At 30.5% G+C, this 18131-nt stretch overlaps 3 protein-coding genes across 5 annotated transcripts in view; 2 read left to right on the top strand and 1 right to left on the bottom strand.

Moving 5' to 3' along the window:
- Positions 1-835: 835 nt before the first annotated feature.
- LOC145751956 (myocyte-specific enhancer factor 2A-like) lies at positions 836-11621 on the top strand. Of its 2 annotated transcripts, XM_082568120.1 has the most exons (10): positions 836-1072; positions 3402-3605; positions 6578-6718; positions 6908-7106; positions 7769-7822; positions 8399-8586; positions 9024-9123; positions 9383-9488; positions 9847-9945; positions 10429-11621. In XM_082568120.1, the coding sequence occupies exons 1-10, from the start codon at positions 1019-1021 to the stop codon at positions 10562-10564; spliced, it is 1281 nt and encodes a 426-aa protein (XP_082424246.1). In that variant the 5' UTR covers positions 836-1018; the 3' UTR covers positions 10565-11621. The 2 variants fall into 2 exon arrangements, with proteins under 2 accessions (XP_082424246.1, XP_082424247.1); XM_082568121.1 differs by lacking the exon at positions 7769-7822 and having other exon boundaries at positions 10429-11620.
- Positions 11622-11793: 172 nt separating this feature from the next.
- Positions 11794-16058, bottom strand: LOC145751955 (RRP12-like protein). Its single transcript, XM_082568119.1, has one exon. It carries the CDS (start codon positions 16046-16048, stop codon positions 12110-12112), a length of 3939 nt encoding a protein of 1312 aa, XP_082424245.1. The 5' UTR covers positions 16049-16058; the 3' UTR covers positions 11794-12109.
- Positions 16059-16531: 473 nt separating this feature from the next.
- The window catches only part of LOC145752906 (protein DOP1A-like), a 34729-nt gene continuing 33129 nt past the window's right edge, over positions 16532-18131 (top strand). For both annotated transcript variants that reach the window (XM_082569271.1, XM_082569272.1), the window contains exons 1-4: positions 16532-16838; positions 17046-17221; positions 17538-17677; positions 17801-17865. In XM_082569271.1, the coding sequence (XP_082425397.1) occupies positions 16698-16838; positions 17046-17221; positions 17538-17677; positions 17801-17865 (522 nt within the window). In that variant the 5' untranslated portion in view covers positions 16532-16697. The remainder of the gene's footprint in view (positions 16839-17045; positions 17222-17537; positions 17678-17800; positions 17866-18131) is intronic.

The following is an 18131-nucleotide window of genomic DNA, read 5'->3' on the forward strand; positions in this document are numbered from 1 at the left end:
AAACAAAACATTTAAATTAATTAAAGTTGTTTTATTTTATTTTTTTAATTGTTTATTTAGGTGTATAAGCAGCAGAAATTGCACGATATTTTATCGCTGTAACATCTTGCTACGAATAATAATTATCGCTCCGCGCTTTATATATATCAGTAAACAAATTCGATAACACAAAGAGAAAGAACGCTTTCTCTTCTATTATAAGCAGCAATTCTTTGTCGTTAGCGAGCCAGAACGAGTTCGCTTTTCGTCATGTTTTCTGTGCGTGACAGATTTAGCCTCGTCTGTGTTATATTTGTGAGCGCGGCTAATAATAATTCGAGCTTTTATTTTAAGCTACTATATCTGTAGTAGGGTCGAAGCGTCTAGGTTTGCTTGTATATTTAGGCCCGGGGATTGTAAGTGTTTAGAAAAGGAAGGAAATTAGGTTGTTGATAAATTATTATTCACGAAAAAACTTTTACTTTTTTGTTTACCATAACACAAAAATTGAACAGCGTTATTTTCCGTCGACTTTTTTCCATATTTTCATGCTGGATATATAAAATTTATAAAAAGAAATTAGTAATTAGTGCTACCTATATAAACTGAATAATTTGTAGCAATATTAATCTAATATTGGACAGGTGTAGCTGACTAGCGCAACATATTTTCTTGATCCATTTTGGTTCGCTATAATAAGCTAGAATTGGATATTATTGATTGGTTCTCATTTTCTACAAACCTGTTTGTACCTCGCGTATATTAATAGAATATTTTACGTTTTTAAGCAATATTTTTTGACGGATTTCACAAATTAAAAAAACGCAATTTAAAATAATTTTTTAATTGCAGATTTTGTATCTAAATATTAGGTAAAAAATTTTAATTAATTCTAAATTTTTATTTAAACTAAGTATGCTCAAAACTTTAAGAAAATAATTTCAAAACAACAACAAGATAAGAATACGATCGAACCCGACTATTGAAACGTCACAACCAGCCCTTTATTACGTCACAAACCAGGTTTATTACAAGTAAAATGGGAAGAAAGAAAATACAAATTTCGAGGATTGGAGATGAAAGAAATAGACAGGTGAGTTTTAATAACTTTTAAGATTTTTTGTGTGTAAAAAGTGAATAAATTTAGGTTGTTTAGGCTTCAGTTCCCAAATTAGTAAAAAATTTTACATTTCTCTGTTTTCTTTATAAAAAAAACTATATTTGTAAGTTATTGGCTAGTTTTTTAACTTATCTTTTCGGGGGTCTATTAGTTTTACAAATTGTAGTCTAATTTAAAAACAAATTCAGATTTAATTTTAATATGTAGTTTGACATTTAAATATAAAGTTGTTTAATAAATCTTCATGTTAAAACATATGTTCATATACCTACTACATTTAACATTCTAACGTCACATGTTATGACGTCATAACTACCCACAAATATGTAAAACATTATAACAACCTATCAGATATTAACAATTTTTATTTAATTCCAACATTTTATAAGTTTTCAGGTTATTCGTAAAGAATTAGTTTAATGTAAGTTAAAGTTTATGTAGTATGTTAATAAGTGTAAGTTTTTAGCCCACCTTTTTTAGTTGCCACTGTATAACACAAGTTTGTTAATTATTCACATCCTTATAGCAAGTATTAAACATTTGGTTGCCCTATTATAAAGGTTATAAATATCCAAATCAAGTGTGAACACAATATTTATAACACAAATTATATGCAAACTGGTTTAACTAGTTTTTACAATGTTATAACAGTTATTTTTTGTTGATATTTTAAGGGGAATTTCAGAAATATAAATCCAGTCAATTGGGTATACTACTCTAAATAAAGCGATTTAAAAATATCTTTATTCTATTTTTAACTTGATACACCTAGTTTAAACACAGTGCAGTTTCTGTATTCTAAACACAGTAATCACATCTTAAACTAATGCTTGTAAAAAAAAATTTTTTAGGAAAAGTTAAAATAAAAATATATATTGTTTAAAAAAAATAATTTTTGTAAATGAAAACTTGATTTTTATTTTAAATACATAAAAGATTTTGCTTTATTTGATATTATACAAGATTTAAAAATAAGACAAATTAAAAATAAGTTTATCAACAGTTCAAAAGTCTTGTTTAAAATAAATAAAAACAATTTTGTTTAAAAAGAAACTAACAATGCCACGTTTACTTGTTTGCACTGTGACGTAATACAGTATGGGCATTGTGACTGAACATTTGTTTGCTTTGTGATGTCATAAAGCGGCTTATGTGAATAAGTCCAGTTGCTTTTAACCCCATTTTAAATTTAAACTCAATCTAAATTTAGGTTTTCCAGAATTTTAATGCATTTATAAAAGGTTAAATATAAAATTTATTTGTTCCTTTAATAGTTTTTCTAAGAATTTAAAACCAAAATCTGCCGCAGAATTATCATTTTTTTAGACTAATTAATTAAAATTGTGCTAATATAAAAATACAAATGTCATCTTAAAATAGTTTTCTAAAAATGTAACAATTTGTCCGAAGTTCGATTCCATTGTCTTTTTATCACCTTGGCAACGATAAGAATCGTCTTCTGTTGACGTCACAATAATAAAATATTTATAAGCTCTTAAAATTTCGTTCCGCTTTCGTCGTTTTTAACCGAACGCGTCGTTTTCGCTAATTCTTTAAATTACCCGGTTCGGGCATTGTGACGTCAACAATACACTGCCTCTGACGTCACAATCACTTCCTAATATGTCAATCATTAACCTTGAAGTCTCGCCCGAACAATTTGTTCAAAAATCTAATTTTCGTTCATAAAAAACGCAAATGTTGATTAAATTTGAAATTTTATCAAACGTTATTCGCAAAATCACAAAATATTACGTCAATATTTAATTTATTTATTCTAAAAACAATTTATAAACATAGAAATAGACACTCTACTAATTTATCTATGTTTCACTAAATGATCTATTGAAATAGTTTCTTGTATTAGAACGGTATTGTTAAAGTACTACGAATTATTTTGTTTTCATGTAATTAATGCCAGTAACATGATATAACAGTTATTGTTCTTAGTTTCATTTTATACAAAAAATTTACAGTTTAAAACCTTTATTCTTGCGTTGTACTTGTACATACTTTACATTTTAGTTGTTTTTATTTTCTGGTATATACTTTAATCTATTCTAAAACTAATGCCTGAAATCTGTAAAAACTAATGCCTAAATTTCAAAGAAAAATTTATTATTATAAAACTTTTTTGATAAAAATCCATTTCTTTAAATTTAATTTTTAGTGTACACTTTCATCTATACTAAAACAAATGCCTAAAATCTGTAAAAATTTATGTCTTGATCTACTAGGGAAAATTAATAAACAAATAATGAACGTAAATTGATTGATAAACTCACACTTTTTATATTTTTAGGTTACTTTCACGAAGCGAAAGTTTGGTTTAATGAAGAAAGCTTACGAGTTATCAGTGTTGTGCGACTGTGAGATCGCCCTCATCATATTCAACAGCTCCAACAAATTATTCCAATATGCCAGTACTGATATGGACAAAGTTTTGCTCAAATATACTGAGTACAACGAACCTCACGAAAGCAGAACCAACGCCGATATTATCGAGGTATTATGACGTCATTATATCATGGTATACGTCACAATAGGAAAGTGTGTTATATATTTATTAACAGTGTATATTTACCACACCCCAAAAAAATATTTTTTAAAAATTTGAGTTAGTAATTAATATAAAGCTTCTTTAAGAATCTAATGTGAATTATAACAACGTTTATACCTTACTCTATACATACCATACCGCAGAAGACATTATACAATATTATAAATGTTAATTTGATTATATTTATTGCTTATACACGTCGACACTCTGGCATTAATGAACGCGGTTAAATGAACTTACATAACATTAGTATCTTATACCCTAACAGTGCTATTATAACACATATATTCAGTACATTATTGTATATCAATTTAATGATAAAATATAGGATTTTAACATAATGGCATCATATAAATTTTTACGATTTTTGATTTATCGGTATTTTAGCTCTAGTTTCGGTTTAACATTTTATATACATTTTAATCGCGGTTGTTAAATGGTCATGATATTATTATAAATGAACTGATATGCCTGATTTTATAATAGAACATACGTTAACGTATGGAGACCAAATACCGAGAACCAATTGACGTATTCTATATTAAAAAACGTGCTCTTGTTGGTATTTAAACTTCTTCGCGGCATAATCTGTTAACTGTAGGTGCAGAAATTAAAGATTTAACTTTTTGTAGAAATTACGACGACATTTTAATCAATGTGGCCTTGTTAAAAGCGATTTTCTCACCACAATCTTGTATTTTCCAGTACTACACTGCGCAGTATACGCTGGTTATTTTTAACCCGAAACATTACGAATAGCTACTTATAAGTAGAGACATGCGTATATAGTATATAGAGTCTAGATTTGGAATTCGTATTTTAAGACCCGGCTAACCAGTTTTAGACTTTTCTGGGCTATTTTAAGTTGGGGAAATCCCCCTTTACGTATGTCGGATTGAAGATTTAAAATGAGTAACAAGATTTTATGTACTTTGTACACACTTCGAGTCATTGAAGTATTTCGCATACGTTAGATATTTTGTATATGGCTCTATGCTTGTAATATTTATAAACAATCGTATCTATACATAAAGAATACTGGCTAATATAAACAAATGCTTTGTTTTTAAATCAGTCATTGCACTACTTTTCAGTTCTTTTCTAATTTAATTAAAATAGTTGTCAAGTCACGATTAAATAACGTAACGCATAGGCATAAAAACGTAAAAAAAAAATTTTAAATTTTAAATCGTTTTTTTGATAGTTTGAATCTAATTTTTAAAGGTAATATCGTATTTTTAATATTTATAGTCTACCTTGCAAAAAATTATGTTCATGAAAATACAAAAAAAGGGAAAATAAATTGATTTGTTTAAATTGCACGCAAAATTTGCACGCCGCCATTGCACGCCTATTTAAAAACCGAAACTGGGAAAATGTTACGCCCCTTGATCACGTGACTTCCACAGACGCCCGATTTACATATTATATATTATATCAACTGTAATGATAAAGTGACCTGATCATTAGAGATAATGAAAATGGAAATGGTGTCTTTAAAGCAATAGCAAACACTATCTAAAAACTTACCAAAAAAGGCGGACTTAAATTAATAAGATGTATAAAAAAACACGAAATATGAAACAAATTTTTCTTTTTAAAACCACCACCTTTTTAACCGTTTAAAAATTAATGCAAACCATTTAAATATTATCTATTATCTCAAATAAATTTCAATTATATAAACACTTGTTTTCAATTTAAATTCCGGTTTGAAATCAATATCACAATAAACGTTTTAAAGCGCACCAACTGACGTACTGCATTCATACTTCCAACCACAAAACGGGATATTTTCGGCACATTTTTGTGCGGGATATTCAAGCTCTAGAATAGCGCATTTATTATCGCTCGAATCAGGCCTTTTTCTGATGTTCTAAGCCACAATTTACGTCACAACTACGTAGGAGATATAAATAGTAAAACTCATTATACAGAGGCGCAGCACCGTAACATAGCAAAGCATGTGTTTTATGCATTGGCGCGTAAACTTATTATGCGGCTATAAATAACATTTTTAACCTCAAAAACTTACAAAAATAATCATATGATTTGTAATTTTGTTGGGGTGATTGCAGCAAAATTTTAGGACTTATAAACTTGTGTTAAAAAAATTAGCAAGCAAAATTGATAATTTGGATTACCCAGACTTTATAATGCTGTAAATTAACGCGAAAACACAACGCCTGAAGCGCTTTAATATTCGTTGTGCGTGTTTTAAGATTTTCGTTTTCGGAAATTTTAAATTTTATGACGTCACAATACGGTCTAGTCATGGCAGCGTAGCTTTGTTGATTCTATTTTTAGATCACGATTCTAGAACTGACCATGTTTTGATTCACAATTTTTTGTTTTAATCATTTAAAAAATTATTTTTAAAAATGATATTTTGATTCAAGTTATATTTTTAGACTGAGTTCTAAATACAACCCCTATTTTCTATTCTTAAAAGGTTGCAATTTCATATAAAAAATGACCATATTTGGTTTTTAATAACAGATAATTAAACATTAATTTTAACAATCGTTTGCTTGTTAACTTTGTTATAATACTTGCTAGTCGGTCTTGCCCTACTGTCAGCATTTTACCTATCATAATATGTCGCAACACTCAACCAATATTTGCCTTTAATTATTTATAACAAACTTCTTATACATTTTCATACGGTAGTGTGGTGAACCGGTCATGGCATTGGACTACGAGCCTGGAGGTTTAAGGTTTGAGTTGCACCAATGCCATGCTATTTGCCGTGGCATTTCGCCCTTGAGCCCAGCGTTCATTAATAGCTCAAACACGTTTTAAACCGCACATTCTTACCTAATAAAAATATCGAAACCTATCCGCTTCGGGAGATATGAAAAAAAAAAAAAAAACTTTTCATACATAGATCATGTAACTAGAACTAATTATTGTTGCAGATGTTAAATAAGAAGGACAACAAGAACTGCGACAGCCCAGATGTTGATCACCAAGCTCAGATGCCGACCCCAGGAACCATGCAACGTTACGACACGATTAATCGACAATTTGAAGAAATGATGAACACTATGAGACCACAGGTTAGTTCTAGAGATTTTAATTAAGATGTAAAGCTTAAAATTGGTTCCTATTTCTAGATTTTTGTTGGTAGAATTGTTTGAATTATGACATTTTAACATGATTGTTTTAGTTCCTAAATTTTTAATTTATAAGTTTAAATTTTTAGTATTTTGTGTTTTGATATTGCAACAAGTGTGTTAACTTTACAGCAAGGTGGCTTCGACACGATGCCGGTCACCATCCCTGTTGCTCCGGGAATCTATCCTGGTCAGATGGTGCCGCCACAAGTTCAAATCCAGCAGGAACAAGACCCCAATTTGCTTTATCCTCAACACCACCAGCCCCACCGCCGATCCCCGTTACCCAGAAGTCCGCTAGCTCGAGGACCAAGTCCTAATCATTCTCCAGGTGGGTTTGTGCGTTAAAAAATAGGGTTAAAAAACTTTGGGTGAGAAAATTGGGTTAAAAAGATTTGTGGTGAAAAAAGTTTGAAAAAAATGGGTTAGAATTATTGATAAAAAAATAAAAATAACACGTCCAAATTATGGTTATTTTTAAATTTATTTTTCTAAAATTAGAACTTATAATTTTGAAAATGGTTAGGGTCATTAACTAACTGCAAAACCATCGCTTGTGAATAGCGTTTATGGAAAAAACTGAAATAATGGTTGACTGGTTTTACTATTAGGATATATTTAGTTACCCACTTTAACTAAATTTAAAATTTCCGGGGGTAAAAATAATTTGTTTTACTGCAAAATGTAAAATTCTGCTTGTATTTCATTTTAACAAAATAATTCCATTTATAATTAATATTATTCTGGGCACATCCTTTTTAAATTGTTACCAGTAATATATTTTACATTCAAAATTTTTCGATATTTAATACTGTCATCAACATAGTTTTAGATGTTTTAAAGATAAAAGGTTAAAGTTATTTTTCCATTTAATTTTAAATTCACAATTCTTCAAAAATTTTCTAATTTTTTGTCACTTTTTTTAACATTAAAAACGTGCTCAGTATAATAAATCACACTAGCATGCACTAATATTACTAATCTATCACTTAGGGCCAATATACAGTCCTGAAGTTAGTATGATGTCAGATGCTCACTCTCCTGGAGGTAAACACTTTATTCTTTGATTAAAAATATATTAAAAGTGTCTACTTTTTTGGTAAAAATTATTTTTGCCTTTAAACCATTTTTAATTAACTTTTGTTTTAATTTTTTTTTAATTATTTTAAAGTAGTTTAATTAACATATATACTAATTACTCTTTACTAATTTTTAGTTTTACTAATTCTGAAATCATTTTTCAAACTAAACTTAACTAACCTAATAATTTTTATTATTTTAACCCTTCTTTGAGTTTGTTTGGTTTTCAATGAAATATTATTTTTAAATTTATTTATTTTTGTAGCCCGGTCAAGAAAAAAATTTATTAAAATAGAATTTTTTAAACACACAAGATTTTATCAATTTTGATTGATTAGAAATTGATTATAATTTTTAGGCTACCGGTAAAATAATAATTTAAACATGATAAAAAAATTGACGCGATGATTAACTTTAAAGATTTAATTTAAGAAAAGAAAGTTAAAAATACCTTTAAAGTTAAAAAAAAAATATCCATAAATTATTGAAAATGTGGTTATATAAAAAAAATGGACAAAAAAATTAAAATATTTTCTTTTAAAGGTAATGGATATGTTAGCGGGGGTCAACGTGGAGGGAGTTCCCCTATGCATATGCAGGGTCGTACCTCTCCCATGCCTCCTCAGAAACACATGAATCCCCCGTCGCCCCTCAGGGGGGGTGCTGGAGGGGGGAATGCACACAACTTACATGTCACAATTCCACCGTCAAGAAACAGTTTAGGTGGAATGGTAAGAACAAAGTTTTTTTTTTTCTTAACATCGTCTTAAGCTGAGCTTTTATATTTAATTAAGAAAGAGTGTTCTGTTGTGACAAGTTTAAGCAATCCATAAATGACTGCCCCAAAGGCAAATAGTGTGGTTTTGGTAAGGGTCAAACCTAAAACCTATTAGCTTGTAAATTAATGCCATAAAAAGAAAATTATTCACTACTTAAATAAAATTTTATCGCTATTTTTCAAGTCATCTATAAAAACAAATAAAGCTTAGTGGAATATATATGTTTATAAGCCTTTAAAATGTAAATTATCCAAGTAATTTGTAACCAAGTAATTAAAATGACAGCAGTATAACAGGCGCCCAGTTATTTATCATAAAAAAATGGTGCTACATCCTTGTTTACCTGGTTGAATTACCTTGTTTTTCAACTACTTTCTTACATTTTTTAGGATAGTAACGCGCAATTATCAACCCCAACAGTCAGTCTAGCTACTCCAAGTATAATGCAATATCAACATCTAACCCAACAAACTCCCTATAATGCTGCAGGTAAAGACTACTGATTTTTTATAATTATATTGGTCAATTTTTAAACTATTATAGTTAATAATTAATTTGTTATTACTTTAATAAAAGTTAAACTAATATTTGTCTTAACGAAAAGTATTTTTCTGTTTAGTTACAATAACTTTGAAATTAAACCTTTTTTTTAAAGCAATATACAATGTTAACTTAAATCTTGTACATTTTTAACTTAAGAATAATTCCACCAAAAACGCCGCTAAATTTTTATTTTTGTTTATATCAGGTGAATATCAGGTTTTATCTGGGGGTGAATATGCATCACCGGGGCCTCTGTTGGGTCAGTGGGCGGGACATCAACTTGGACAAGGACTTAGTACTTCACATTTAAAGTGAGTATTCAAACAATATTCTCTAAATAAATTTGTTGTTGTTGTTGGGCCATTGAATATGAACTTTTGTCCTAAATAACCTTTCAACTTTTGATTTGTATTTACTGTAAATAAGTTGTGTAAAAATCCAAATTAGTTAACAGTTTGATATTCATATTTTGTGCTTTTGTTAAACCGATGGTGTTCATATTTTATGTTATTTGACTTTTGTTTTTCTTAGCTCATTTCTGTATTCTATGTAAAAAAAAATAACTTACATCAGGCTTTTTTGTCATCACCCATTTTGTAATGTGCCAATGTCCTTATACAAATGAATCAAGTTTCAACCAAATACCTAATTATAATTTCCTTATTTTAGTCCAATGGTCCAGCATTCGACAGTTACAATAAAAAGAGAACCAGCATCCCCTCCCAATAAAGATCAACATATTTCTATGCAAAGACCAGGGGCTGGAAGGTAAAACTTTTATTTTCTTCTAAGTCAAAACTTGTTTACAATATACATTGCAAGGTTGTTTACAGAGCAAAAAAGTTTTTAAAATTTGTCCACAATTATGTCGTCCTCAACATTGTTTTTGGTTTATATTAAAAAGAATATTTTTTGAACACTTATTAAACAGTTTTTAAACTTTATATCTATTGGTCAGTTACCCCACAGGCTACTTTTTTATCCAGTAATATATGTAGATTTTTAAACAAAACTCAAGATAGTGAAGTGCTGTATTTAAGCAGTCATGACATGTAACTAAAAGCCAAAAGGTTTTGGGTTCAAGCTGCACCAATGCCACACTATTTCTGCTTAAGCCTGGCGTTTATGAATAGCTTAAACACGTCACAATAGCACACCCTTACCCAATAAAAATATGGAACTCATTGCCTTAAGGGGGTCAGAAAAATGATTTTAAATTCATAAAAAAACTCGTGATTTAATTTTCCCTAGATCCCCAATGGAAGTTTATGATTCAATGGATGACAGGGGAGGGGGAATAATGATGGAAAACGGTGAACCCCCCTCCAATAAAAGACAGCGAACAGAACCTGGACCCAGTACCTCGCCCAGGTGGGCACAATCCTGACATTATGATGTCATAGACACCCCTGATCGTGTCACAATGGCTCGTTAAAACTTGCAAAGAACTGATCTGTGTTGTCATAGAGCAAGTTAAAAAACTTAAAACTGAATTTGCTTTGGTTTAAAATTGGCCGGGGTGGATCTCTACGGATATTAATACTCTGCTAAAAGGTCAAGGGCAAAGGTTTAATGTCATTATAATTACTACAAGGGTTATTGCTCTAAAAACATTATTAAAATGAAGCAAACAATGGTTGCACTGATTCTTTGTCCGGTCGAAACTTTTCTCGTAATGTGTCAAAATGGGTAGACACTTTTTAACGTGTCATATAAGAGTAGACACTCTGTTGTGGAAAATACTTTTTCTATTTATGATTATTTTCTGCCAAGTTCCTATATGCTCATGTATTGTCGCCTTTTTATTTGTTGTTTCAATGTTTACTAACAATTTAACTCCTTTAAAGAAAATATTTTGGGTCATTATCTTTATTGGGAGGTCTTTTTGGGTTTATGTTATAGTTAAATTAAAGGTTATATCAAGTTAAAGATAGTCAAGGTTGTATTTTGGTAGGTTATACTGGTTTAATTTCATATAAAAAGTTATTTTTAACAACTTTTTAAAAGTTTGTTTGACAACTTTAGGTTATATCAAAATTTTAATGAAATTTTAAACTTGATAAATTTTATTTTTTATTTTAATAGAAAATGAAATAATTTGGTAAATGTTTAAAATGAGATTTTTAACCAATAATTGGTTTCATTTTTTATCGCCACACTTGTAAATATTATCACCAATTTTTGTTGTTCGTATTTTTGTAAATATTTGAAATTTTGATCGAATCCTAAATCTTTTAGCCCAACATTATAAATTGGTAAATTTGTGCCTGCATTGAAGATACAAGAAAGTCATATTAAAGCCTTTTACCTTGCTTTACTTTCATGTTTAGGTAATTTAAATATTTGCTATTATTTTAGTGAATTTATTTTGGGTTTGGATTTTAAAATGTTTTGCACTAAAATTAAAACGCTTTGTTGGGCATTTTTCAATAAAATTTTGAAATTCTATTTGCTGTATTTTTATACTTCTTTTATGTTTATAATTTAGATATTAATTGCATTTTTTTTTCTGTATTATCAAGTAGTTAGTATTAAGAATCTAGTTATGCTTTTTACTATCTTCAAGTCCCTTTTTTTATCAATCTGCACATAGTTATAAGCACACTTTATGAACATTTGTACATTTTATTATAATTTAATCTGGGTAATTGATGTTTTAAACTATATTGGAATAAGTTAAATAATATTTTTGTCCATACTAAAAAACATTAAGTTTGGTATACAATTAAATATTTTTCATGCAAATTTAATTTTAATATTAGGAGGTGATTTATTATATTTTACCTTAATGATTTACTATGTTGATGATATTTTATATACTAGGTTAACATGAGAAATATTGGCAGCTTTAAATTATTTTTATGTGGCAATAACACAATTTATAAAACTTTAAAAATCACCCAAAAAACCACACACATATTTGATTATTCATTTAAAACTTTTTCTTTTGTTTTTTTGATTTAGTTTTTAGTTTTTTCCCACTGACGGCCCCCTTCTTTGCTGCTTTCACCAATCCATTATATTGCCCCGTCACCTTCTTTTGTTTTCTTTTATTCAGGGCAGCATGATTAAATGGAAGATAAGCGTAAGGCTCGACAGAATTCCTTTTCTTCATGTCTCCTCCGGACTTTTTGCTTTTGAATTTTGATCCTGTTGATTCTAGATCTCGATGGATTCCTTTACCACCAGGTTTGTAAGTTGATTCCTCCTCATCTTCTTCTAACTTCCTTTTCTTTCCTTTTTTAGGAGCAACTCCGATGCTAGTGAGGAGTTTGGTATTCTCTTCTTCTTCTTTAAGATCTTCATCTCCATCATCAATAATCAGTCTTCCATCATCTGAAGTTTTAAAGTCATTTTTTCGCTGCTTTTTAGTTTGGGAGTTCGGGTCGACTCCGACCACTTTTCTAGAAACATCCGCATCCAATAAATCCATCGGCTCATTTCCCTCATCATGCAACCAAGCTCCTTTCTTTGTCTTCTTTTTTCTTGGTTTCTTCTCATCAATTTCATCGTTATCAGAGTCCGATGAATCAGCTAAAATATCATCAATAGAATCCTTTGTCTTCCTTTTATTAAAAGCCGGCTCACTTTCATTTTCAGCAAATCTCTGTGCCCGCTTCTCACTCTTCATCTTCTTTGTTCGATCTTGTATTTTTTTAATGTTGTGGAGTTGTTTTCGGTGAGCTTCAGGGGTCATGGAATAAACAGTTTCGTATCCGAACTTCTGAACCAATCGCTCTAGAATCTGTCGAACTTTAAACCGAAAATGTCTTCTAGTCTCTGGCTTCCAACCTAACAAAGAATCCAGAATTCCTTTTGTAAATTGAGCAAGTGTTGGACGATCCAAAACTGTGAATAGCACCATTATAAAACCTAAAGCACCTTTACAGATCTCTCTTGAATTAGAACCCAACAACAAACAAATATTTGAAATGGTTTGTTCCATTAAACTCGATGGCATCATGGCCTTGTACTCATAGATCAATCTTGAAAGACCAAATATGGTTGCTTGTATGGTCATTGGTGGACCAGACAAACCGGTAAACACCACTTGAAAATACTCCTCCAGCATAGACTGTTTCATATCATTACTTTCTTCACTATCCATTAAAACTTTTGCACCAATAACTAGCATTTCAAAAGCTGCAGATCTGCTTCTTGCAGCACCTTGAGTGCATAAAATAACTTCAGGAATTGCACATTTAATAAACTCTAAACAGTCCTGAACTGTGTTTGAATTAGAACCTAGTTGTATCATGATTTGTTCCATGCATTTAATTCTTGGGCCTTTGGATGATTGAGCCGATGTAGAAAGTCCAGTAATAAACGAATCTTTTAATTCATCTAAGTGAAATTGTATAAAATTTCGACAAACTTCTTTTTCTGAGCCGCAAATTTCTTCCATTATTCGGTAAGCCTTTTTCTGCAAGCTGGGGTTAGGACTTGTTGTCATGGGCTTAATAGTCTCATAAATATCTTTCAACTGCTCCTGTGGGATGTAGATTACCATAGCAACCATAAGATCAAGAAGAGCAAGTCTTGTGGCATCATTTTCACCATCACCATCAAAAACTCTGAATTTTGCTTTCGGGAAAAAGGTCGATATTAACTCTTGGTCACTAATACTTAAGTACAACTTAATTGTTTCAAGTGCTGATAGCCTTTCAAGGGATTTTCGCTTGTTTGCATCATTTAATTGACATTCTTTGCTTTCATTTTCATGCCCTTTCGCTACTTCAATAGTTGTGTAAATGTTGAACAAAATCGGGAGATAATTTTTAGCGAACCTTGCTACAACTTTGCAATCCCTTTCCGATTTCTTTCCAGCGATAATTATGTTTCTTAAACCTTGGAGCACAGTGAGCCTAAGATCTTTATGCTCCTCTAATGCCCTTCCTAGAATCCTTGCAAGACCTGGAAAAGAACTAGATATATCAGTTGCACCTTTACAGAAAGCAGGTAACAAATCCCAGCATTGATATTGCAGAGTTTCATATGAACTTGATTGGATATCTTGCTTTTTGAGTTTCAATTCTATACTCCGAGCTCGAAGTGTTGCAGCCAATGGTAGAAAATATTCAAGAAAATATGAAAGTTCGGTTGAAACTATTGATTTTTTAAGCAACGGAAGAAGCCAACTTCGTGGGAAGTCGTAATCTTTTGCAGAGCCATCGATACAAAGTGGGGCAGCTTGGAGAAAAAGTTTGGGTCCCAATGCTCCAATTGCTGACCCAACACAATCATCTAACTCACTATTATACTGAAATTGTGGGGAGTTCCTCAAATCAACTAAACTACTGAGCTGTATTTTAACAATGGTAAAATACTCAGGTAAAACAAGGGTTTTAAATGCAGTGGAATACAGCTTAAACACAAGGTCCCAGACTGATAGAAATTTGTATTTCAAACCCTCTGATAATAACTTAAACATTGAAGACACCAAACCTTTAATTGCAGTTGAGTTACTTTTGTTGTTCTCAGTATCATCTTTCACCTGACAACATTCCTTCATTAAAAGCTCAACAGTCGAAGCTGAAGCCTCACAAACAACTCGATTTTGTGAAGCCAACATTTTAAAGCAAGTTGCAGAAAGCTTCGGAATATGAGCTATGGATAAACTTCTTGCATTTTCTTCATATTTTGTTCCCTTGAAGTGCTTAGACAAATGTACGAGGGCTTTCTCCATTACAGCAAGCCAAGCAGAGCATACTTGACCATCAGAAGAGTTAGGGTAATAATCATATAAGGCTGTAATAATCTGTGCATTTAAATCTGGAGTTAAAAACTCAATTCTGGGTTGGTTTAGAAACATGTTGTAAAGGGTTTGCAAGCAAACTGATTTGACCACAGGTTCACTTAAGGTCATTAGTCTCAAAACAGTCTCGCATGATTTCTTTAAGGTGATCAACGGGAAAGTATAAAGGACTCTGCCGAGCATTGACAGAACATGACACACAGAAGAAGTGGAAGACATTCCTCCAAATTTATCGAGATGAGTCACGGCAAATTTTGCCGTCGCCGTGGTAGCAGGATGAACAATTGCTTTATCCTCCTTCAAGAAGGAACTTGCGCACAAGATACTACAAATCGCATTCTGAGATGCTTTTCGGATTTTAGGTTTTAAATGAGTAGAAAAATTTAAAATTGCATTGTAGATGTTCATAGTAGAAGCATCTTCCCACACGCTTAAGTCCTGTTGTCTTAAAATTGTTGCAAGACATGATATTACTGATTTTATCAAAGCAGTCGGCATACTTCCATCACATTTCATCGAATTTTCACTCAGAATATCGAACAAAACTTTTGAAACTTCTCCAAACTTTGCTCGAATCACAGGAATAGGAACGTTCTTACAAGTCATAGATAATAAATATGCCACAGCCGCCGCTGATTCGATTTGTGTCACCGATGATAATGCTGTGACCAGTGCCGCAAAATATGCCGTGTCCGATTCTTCCCCTCCTTGGTCTCTGATTACTTCGGTTATTGCCGCTAGTACAGCACAAACTTCTTTATGTTTTGCTGAATTGTTTAACCAATATCGTTGAATTTTACCAAAAGTTACGTTGGTACAATCCGATAAACCGCTTAAAAATGTCTTAAATGTTCCATTATCGCTTGAATTATCGTCCATCATTTGCTCCATAATTTTCGAATTTTCAGTTTTTTCACTTTCCAATTCATTGTGGATCTTCACTGCTTCGAGAGTTAAACCCTTATTTGATTTCGTCGTTGGTTGCATGTGGAAAAATCTCGCTTTTGCTTTCTCACGATGGGAGCTCGCAGCGGGGTTACTTGAACTAGAACCCCCTTTTCTCCAACTTTTTAACTTGTTTCGAACCCCGCTTTTTAACTTTCCCGGTTTACCCATTTTTGTTATATTTGTTACCAATAGAAACCAACGCAATCTAAATAATTTACAAAAACATATTTTATTTCAAAGCCCTAATAATTATTATTAATGAACAAACATTTTAATTTGCTTATAATCAGATAATGTACAATCATAAAAGATTAACGTTAATTTTACTTTTACGTAGCCCCGAAACAAAACCATGCCGTTTGTGGCTTAAACTAACATTTTACAAACTGCTAGATAACGTTAATAATATTTAAATGATTCTATAAGATTTAATTTAGGCAAAAAAATGTTTTTTTAGGCTTATGCCAGCAACACATGTGTAACCTTTGACCCTAGTTTCGCAATAGAAATCATAAAATGCTCCTGGTGGCCATTTCTATGCTATAGAAATCTTATAATACAATTTGAGGGTATTTCCCCATTTAAGATTGGATACAAACCAAAAATCTTGAAATCTTTGTTGTCATGATCACATGACGCCTTCTTTGGGATTAAATCAAGATAAGATTGTTTAATTTTGTTAACTATAATTATACAAAGTTAAGCTATTCATTTTTCTTCATAAATATAATTATTTAGTGCAACAAATTGAGAAAAAAGAACTGTTTATCAATTTAAAAATAGAAGTTTTGTAAAATAACTAGAATACGTATTAAAAATGGAATATAGCGATGATAATTCGTTATTGGATGACCCAAAATATCGTCAATATATCTCATATGTTGAGAAGGCACTGAGGAATTTTGAAAGTTCAAGTGAATGGGCAGATTTGATTTCGGCTTTGGCAAAACTTAATAAAGTAAAAGTTATTATTAAATATTGTGCATTAATTTTCAGTAAACTTTTTAAGCTAAGGTGATTTGTTAAGTTTATTTATTTTATTTTAATATAACATATTTAAATTATTGTTATGACTAGTTTTAATATATAATAGTTATAACATATATAAAAGAAAAAAACTTTAAAATTCCAAATTTTTGTATGTTGCAATCTTAATTTTTTTAAGGTTTTGAACCCCAAATATAATGTGATCCCCAAAAAGATGACGGTGGGTAAAAGGTTATCCCAATGTATGCACCCAGCTCTACCCGGTGGGGTTCACTTGAAAGCTCTCGACGTTTACAACTCCATTTTTAAGATAATCAAAACTGATCGTCTCAAGAATGACCTCTATATTTATAGGTTTGTTTTTGTTTAATTTTTTGGATTGAAAAAAGTTGTTAAATCAATTTAATTGATTTAAATTTACTAACAAAACATGTGGTAATAAATATATATAATGGAGCTTTTTGGATATTATATATATATGGGCATCTAATTTTGGCCTTGCAAAATAAATATATTATATATGTATAAAACTGCCGTTTGTGATGAGCAGGTAAATTATATTGATTGTTGGTTGCAACCACATTACAACAAATAAAATCTTGACCGTAAAGCGAACTATCGACTAGTTTTTTTAATATAAAAATATTAAAAATTTTATCAATTTTTTTAGCATGGGAGTCTTTCCTCTTCTAGTGACAGCTTCGATGCAAGTTCGTCCTGTGTTGTTGAATTTGTATGAGACCCATTTATTACCACTAGGGGGAGCATTAAGAGGGTGTTTGGACGGGTTATTATTGGGTTTGATGCCAGGTAAGTGAAATAATTTTTTCGACCCCAAAAATTTTGCTTTTTTATAAAATAAAGGTTAATATTAAAAAGTAACCCTTTTTCTTGCTGTATTTAACATTTCTTAATTATTACCTTTTTTAAAAGGTTTAGAAGAAGGAACTGAACATTTTGAAAGAACTGACATTTTACTGGAAAGAATTTGTGAAAAAGTAAAAATTATAACAAATAATAGAAATAATATTTAGTTGCTAGGTTATTTTAATTAAAAGCCATCATTAGTAACCTTTTAATATAGCATCATGTTTTGTTTATACAATATAGTATGTATACTCTATTTATCTTTATTTAAGATATGCTCCATTTACTATAAATAAATTTACAAAAAGTAACAGTATTTAATAAAGGTATGTTTGTGTACTTGTAATATAAACGTGTGTGAATTTACAATGTCCTATAGTTTTTAAAACTTACTTTT

This window comes from Corella eumyota, chromosome 5 (genome assembly GCF_963082875.1).
Source record: "Corella eumyota chromosome 5, kaCorEumy4.1, whole genome shotgun sequence".
NCBI lineage: Eukaryota > Metazoa > Chordata > Ascidiacea > Phlebobranchia > Corellidae > Corella > Corella eumyota.

What these genes read in the sequence shown, in the direction of transcription:
- LOC145751956 (XM_082568120.1), top strand. Translation starts at nt 1,019, where the DNA reads ATGGGAAGAAAGAAAATACAAATTTCGAGGATTGGAGATGAAAGAAAT. An exon ending in GAGATGAAAGAAATAGACAG is followed by an intron (nt 1,073 to 3,401) that starts GTGAGTTTTAAT and finishes TTATATTTTTAG; the next exon opens with GTTACTTTCACGAAGCGAAA. An exon ending in AACTCCCTATAATGCTGCAG is followed by an intron (nt 9,124 to 9,382) that starts GTAAAGACTACT and finishes TGTTTATATCAG; the next exon opens with GTGAATATCAGGTTTTATCT.
- LOC145751955 (XM_082568119.1), bottom strand. Translation starts at nt 16,048, where the DNA reads ATGGGTAAACCGGGAAAGTTAAAAAGCGGGGTTCGAAACAAGTTAAAA.